Below are 7,081 nucleotides of genomic sequence, written 5' to 3'. Positions count from 1 at the left end.
CGAAGAGGAGCAGCGATGAGAGGAGAGAGCAAAATATCTCGGTTGTTCTGTAGCGCTAGCTAAAGAAAAAAAACAAAACAAGATTTAACATACAGTTTCTCGCCTAGGTTGAACAAGAGACCAAAATCCCCAAGCCTGTTATATGTTAGACGTAATTTCTTGATAAAACGTGAAGTGAGATTTGGAAGTACGTGGCCAAAGAAGCCAAATTGTATGTGTGAAGTGCTAACTGTTAGCTGACAGGCTACCTAGCTTAGCCATTGATGCAATGGCGTTGAAGAGAATTCAGAAGGTGAGTATGTGTTTTTTCTTTCATGTGCTAACCATACCTTCTTGTAGACATATTTCTCTGGGTGTGGAATCCTCTGGGAAGATCATACCAGTGTGTACCCATTTATGTAGCTCGACTTAGCCTTACTTTCCTGCTTTTTGTGCTCCTTTATAAAATAATTCATAGACAAAGACGAGCTAACAACTGGTGGCCCTGTTGGTGCATTGCTACAGTAACGTTAGCTATCAGTAACCATTCAAACAGCGCCATTATTCTGACAGCTATGTTTTGTTTGTGTTTAGCATTTCGTCTCTCTTTCTGACTCTTTACCAGTAAGGAACTTCAGTAAAGGTGGCTAGCGTTAACTAATAAGCTAAACAAGTCATTTCGTCGCAGTGCAGCGCTACGCTAGCAGCTAGCTAACGTTGCTTTGGTTTGACCGTTTGACATGTACAGGATTGGCTTTTCATTTCTGAGCTTGTCAGTTGTCTTTATCCGTGTGTTTGGTCACTAAGAGTTTGGCTGTCGGTGTGTTTAGTCGCTGAATGACAGCTGCTTGCTGGTTGCCAAAATTGAATCCTAGTGTCAGTGTTGCCATATATGGAATGGTAAATGGGGCACTGGAGCAGGCCACGGTGTGTATTTATATAACAGAATAGATACGCTTCCTTTCAAGAGATGTTAAATAACAGGCTTTATTTTATATTTAACCAACTGTTGTTTTCCCGTCAGTGCCGGTATGTAATGGGGTTTTGCCATAGCGTTTACAGTCATTGTTGATGTAATAACCAGGATTTTACATACTAGTTTCAAGCATAACATATTTGTGTCTTTCTTTTGAGTTTTGTTACCCCCGTAGTCAACATCCATGGGCTGAATTACACTGTTGACAGAAATGTTTATGATGTCATCTGTCTCATAACTAACATGTACATGTCAGCAGCCCTGGATCATGACTGCATAGCAAACATGGCTGCCAATAAAACCTAGTAGTAATGACAACATGGCTAAAATGTATGGTTGAACCCCTCAAAAGGTTAAGTTGGCCCTCTTTACATAAAGCCAGACAGCTGTAGCCATGCTTTTCTCTTAATCCCTCAGGATAAGTGGAAGTTATTTCCAAATAAACGTAATTCATCCATTGCCCTGATGTTGAGGCAAAGGATGTTAATGATTAATAAGTAACTGATCAATCGCAGTTGACAATGTACCCAATTAAAAATGTATTAGCCAACAATCAGAAAGAGACACAAAAACACTAAAAAGTCTCTTGTTACAAATTACAAATACTTTCTTATCAAATCTATCAAAATAAAACTGGTATGAGAACATGTATTTAGATAAAATAAAATGAAGTAAAGTAAAATACATTTTGATTTAAAAATGATACCAAAGGACAAACTTAACAGATTGATATTATATTTTAATCATTTAGTAGCCTAAGTGTAAGGTTGACATTTTTTATGCCAGTTGTTGAATGGGGAAAAAAAATAATGGCATAATTCAAAATGATGCCATTATTTTCTGTTATTTAGTTATCATTCAAGTAACTTGGTGTTTACTTTATCTGTTTTGTTTTTAGCTATGTGTAGCCTTCTCTGACCTTGGATTGAACATGGATCATGTCAGTGGTTGTTTTCTAGTGGAAAAATGTCCAACATATTTCATATATTATTAATGGTTAACTGATAATCGATTGTTAAGGCAGACAACTATTAACTAAAGAAATAGCTTTAAATTTGCATCCCTGTGAATGTATACCTATTTTAAATACAATGTGATTGTCTTGCCTTTAGGAACTGTCTGACCTGCAGAGGGACCCACCTGCTCAGTGCTCCGCTGGACCAGTTGGAGATGATTGTAAGTAGTTAGAAAATTGCTGCATCAGTGTCAGCCTGAATATTTTTCACATCATTAGATTACATCAGCAGAGAGTATGCCATTGTGTGTCAGAAGTTTGCATCCAAATGTTTATACTAATGCATCATTAATTGTTTTTCCCCAGTGTTTCATTGGCAGGCAACAATAATGGGTCCGGTAAGTAACACTGTAACTCAACCTAATTGATGTATGATTGAAATAAGCATAAAAAACAATAAACTTGCTGTCAACAAACTTATCTTGCTTCTATTTTTACTTCCACAGAGTGACAGCCCATATCAGAGTGGAGTGTTTTTCCTCACCATTCACTTCCCAACAGATTACCCCTTCAAACCACCCAAAGTGAGTCAGGGTCTGCTTTGTGTGTCACCTAATAACAAACATTCCTCAACTCACTTCTCATTCGTTTATTTTTACTGTGGTAACGTTAATTGGCTTCACTGGAAAATTTCAGCATTCTTTCCCTCTTTTGTCACAGGTTGCATTCACAACGAAAATTTACCACCCTAATATCAACAGCAATGGAAGTATTTGTCTGGATATACTGAGATCACAGTGGTCACCTGCTCTTACAGTATCAAAAGGTAAGGGATTATACAAGATTCACACTAGAGCTGAAATTGTATTTATTATAACAGTTGTGAATGTTAACAAAGATGCACATTATCATATCCCTGACTCTGTCACAGTAAAATGTGATTCAGTCATTTTTAGTTATGAGCTACACCTAGGTTTGACAGGTCAAATCAAGTTTGACTGCATAGACAGTTGTATCACTGCAATTTGCAATTCTGATTATGAAAGCTGAATATAAAGTGCTATTTTGTTGAAAGTATGTGACATTTTTTTGGGAAAATCATACCTTACACTATCTTGTGGACTACTAGATTGTATCCTGACTGAAGTCCAGGGCTCTTGTATCCCTGCAGGTGCTGTTTCGTTTACTTCCCCAGTGATAAAATACTGTATATGTCAGATAATTGAATTTCTTGCCACATTGCAGTATCAAAAGAACAGACTCTCAAGTAGTGTTGTCCAACAGACTGATTTTCCAATACACATTGATTCTAAATATTTGTCTGAAATTTACTTATTATTTACTTATTTTGTACTAGCTGCACTTTCTCACTCTTTTCTTGAATACTGGTAGTCATTTTTTTCGACCTTGCAATACGAGGTTGCTGGTCTTGTGTGATATGTAATGTTTACTACAGTCATTTTGCTGTGTCAAATTCCAGTACCATGACAACACTACTCTCAGGTACTTTGTACAGATCATTTTGATTCTGGTAGCCTTTACCGTTTCCTCCTGGTATTGATTTTCCTCCTGTTGAAAGCAGGCAGAGCAGGTTTGTATAATGTCAAAAGGTGATGCTGACACATTCCCTCCATTTGCACAATCCAACTTTCTCCCAGCTGATGTCAGTCTTCAACCTTGTGTCTCAAATCAGGTGTTAAGACCAAATTTGAAATACCATTTTGAATCAGGTCCATGGCATTAAGTGTCATGTTTATAGGAAAAAAGGCACAAAACATATTGAGATTGGCTTTTGTCAATTTTGCTCCGCCATATTTTCCTGTCCTGAGCATGTCAGGAAATGTACTGAAATGAGACTATGTAGACAAAAAACAACTACTAATGTGATTGTCATGAAATGGTTAAATTATCATACATTATGGCAATTTTGGCATTATTGATCATGCATCCTAAAGAAGGCAAAATTACCATACAATTACCATAATGATTGTACATCTGGCAACCCTGCTAATCAAGGCTATGGCCGATTAATCCCCTCTCATTGTCACATTGAGTTAATTGTAAACTTCTTTCTGAATTATTCTTCCACAGTATTATTGTCTATCTGCTCTCTTCTTTGTGACCCAAACCCGGATGACCCACTGGTACCAGAGATCGCACATACATACAAGGCTGACAGGGAAAGGTGAGTGCAAAGCAATAATATGACTTACCACGTCATCCAAGTTTGCTCACTAGTGTTTTTGAAGATGAAGTTAACCTGAAACCTTTTCTGAACAATGTGTTTTACAGGTACAACAAATTGGCAAGAGATTGGACACAGAAGTATGCAATGTGAGAATGCCAGGGAGATCAAAATACAATTAAGAACAAAAGAAACACGTTTGATTTGTAACTTGAGGCAAATGAGCAACAGAGGGAAAAAAACTAGACAACAGCCCATCTTTTGGAGGAGGAAGCGATACAATGAGGTACAGTGCCACCTGGCTTTCCATGTGCTGAGCTGCTACCATGTGCTGTCCTTCATGACTTGTATGGATCTGCTGAGCAGGACCTGATGGACTCCTTAAAGCACTCCCATATGGAATACCGGAAACTCTTCACAGTTCATACCGCCACACTCAGACTTTAAACTGTTACTCCTGCTATTGTGATTATCACTAGCATTGTTGCTATTCATACGCATCATTTTCACTGTCCATGATTCATATCATTGTGCTACTCAGAAAATGTTTGATTTAATTTAGGAGATTGGTTGTCCCTTCATGTTCAGAGGTACTGTCTGTGTCCCACTGGATTTCTTGTTATTACTGTATTTCCATGTATTTAGTGGCCTTTCTGTGTTGTTCTTTTCGGTAAATGTGCAATTGAGGCAGAATGTTCCCTGTCCAACACAAAATGGTGCAGTGCCATTACCAGCAGCTGATCTGTTGGCACACACTGTCTCTACCCCGAAACAATGTGAAAGATATAAAGAGTCACTTCAAATTGCATCAGTATTTAGAGGTTTTGAAGACACTGGAAAGATGCTCTTAGGAGCCAGCGGGCCCTGGTCTCACTAGGGTGAATGTCAACTTCCATTTTTCTCACTCATGTTGTCATTGCCCTAATATCCTGTATAAGTAACCACCCATGGCTGGTGTCCATAGTGCACAAAATACTACTGTTGTTTGACTTGTTACTTGTTGTGTAGCTATGAACATAGCTACTCTTTGGCCCATAGCTAAGCTGTGTGCCACTTCCTCAGTACAGTTACTCAGGTATCTAACCAACTCATCAGCCTTTACATGCAGTGACCCATGGTGAGAAAAATGACCAGGGCTCATACGATCAGGCTTCTAAAAAATGGTACTTATCTAAGTTCACTGTTTAGTTCACATAAAAGAAAAGATTACACTTCCTGAAGAGGCAAAATGATCAAAGCACTCCTGAAAGTCCTTTATGCATATAGGCTCTGATGTCCTGTAGTTCACAAAAATATGCTGTCCCAGAAGTACTGTCATTTCTTCACAGAGAGGATTTTTTTTTTTCGTCATTGTCCCTCTCCAGTTCTACTCGTCAACATTTCAATTTATTTTCAGAAGACATCTGCATGTGAACAGCTTTTAAATGACGCTGTTGAACATGCTACTGTTTCTCTAAAATGAAATGGCCTTTGGTTACAGCTAGTGTCACTTAGTATACTCAAAATGGGAACTTAAACATTCTTGACATTTTGCAGAACCTAGTCAATTCAAGTCATGTGCATCCTGTTACTTAAGGTGAATAAATACAGCAATTGCCATGACAATGTAATCTGCTTTAAATATCAGGTGATGTTCAGTTTGTCAACATTTCTTATATTCATGATCAGGTCTACAAACACGTTTTGTTTGGGGATTAATAATCCACACTGACAGTAAAACAGGTAGTCTGGGTGATACATTTGTGACCTTTTGTATTGTATCTTTGAAAGCTTTAGGTTTAGGCATTTTTTTTTTTCCATTAATGTCACCAGAATTGAACATGATTGTGATGTGTCATGATGTAATATTAGTTTTAATATAATCCATTGTGACCGTTGGATAAAGTAGTTAGGAAATGCTATAATTTTGTTTTATTTTTTATCTTGGCTCATAATGTGCTGATGCTGCCAATATAAAGGGAATTATTTGATATTATAACGGGATACATTTTGTTATTGAGACATTATTGAGTGGATTCACCCAGAAAGGTTCATAGTAAAGCATGAAAAATTTTAGAAGCTTTGATTGTAGAAATAACACCACAGTTTAGGCACCAAATATAGATTTGCATCATTGTTAGCTGCTGTAGAGAAAATTATTAAAACAAGTTGTCCTGAAATACAGTATATACTAAAAGGTTTAAAAAATGTATACTCAAAACGCAGTGAAAAGTCCCTCTGCTGCCAGACCACAATTGAAAATGACTTGTGTGTTATAGTACTAGTTAAAACTTTGTGTGCATTGTTGTTTGTTCATCGGGCTATTTATTTATTTGAAAGCTGAGTATCTTCCAACTGTACGATTGAATGCCACCTCAATTCATCACACGAGTGATGTGACATTGACTTCCTATGTCCAGTGTGCTCAGTAGAGTTTATATAGGCAGCTTGGCATGCTTTGCACTCTGGAGAACCTTCTCACAGCCATTTGCCAGATATCAGGGATTTCGTTACAATTCATTTGCCTAACACCTCTGACTAAAATTTTAGCCTTAACCCTCATTTGTGTATATATACAGAGAGAACATTGTCATGAACTGTAAATTTGCTATCAGGGCTGTATCCCCGAAATGGGCGATTCACTTCATCAGTAGACATGAAATCCTGCTTGAACAGCACCAATATTTTTGTTGAAAATTTCAGCCTGGCTTTCTCTGAATGCAGGACCAGCCTTCATGCATCTTAAAATTTGAAATATGTGTGCTTGAACTGCCACCATGAACCTCCACATGTCCTCACATAGCCTACACAAGATAACTATTGACCGTGTCATAACATATGAATAAAACTCATCTTGGTTTCCTGTTGTCTGCAGTCATTTTTTGTGCGTCTTTACAATAAGTAAAAAGTTTGAGCCATAATTATAATTAAAGGCTGAGCTGATGTCAGAAAAAAATGCTCTAAATAATAAGTGAAAATGTTGATATACTGTACCTGTGAGCACATG

At 37.5% G+C, this 7,081-nt stretch overlaps 1 protein-coding gene across 2 annotated transcripts; it reads left to right on the top strand.

Annotated features, from left to right (window-relative positions):
• Positions 1 to 6,935, top strand: ube2d4 (ubiquitin conjugating enzyme E2 D4). Of its 2 annotated transcripts, none has more exons than XM_084360615.1 (7): positions 1 to 292; positions 2,068 to 2,131; positions 2,277 to 2,308; positions 2,417 to 2,494; positions 2,631 to 2,736; positions 4,002 to 4,095; positions 4,203 to 6,935. In XM_084360615.1, exons 1-7 carry the CDS (start codon positions 269 to 271, stop codon positions 4,246 to 4,248), a joined length of 444 nt encoding a protein of 147 aa, XP_084216741.1. In that variant the 5' UTR covers positions 1 to 268; the 3' UTR covers positions 4,249 to 6,935. The 2 variants fall into 2 exon arrangements, with proteins under 2 accessions (XP_084216741.1, XP_084216742.1); XM_084360616.1 differs by lacking the exon at positions 1 to 292 and adding an exon at positions 474 to 906.
• The last annotated feature ends 146 nt before the right edge of the window (positions 6,936 to 7,081 follow it).

The sequence above is a fragment of the Pagrus pagrus genome (assembly GCF_965226575.1).
Source record: "Pagrus pagrus genome assembly, chromosome: 8".
NCBI classification, from domain to species: domain Eukaryota; kingdom Metazoa; phylum Chordata; class Actinopteri; order Spariformes; family Sparidae; genus Pagrus; species Pagrus pagrus.
This window is presented reverse-complemented; position numbering and strand designations above follow the sequence as displayed.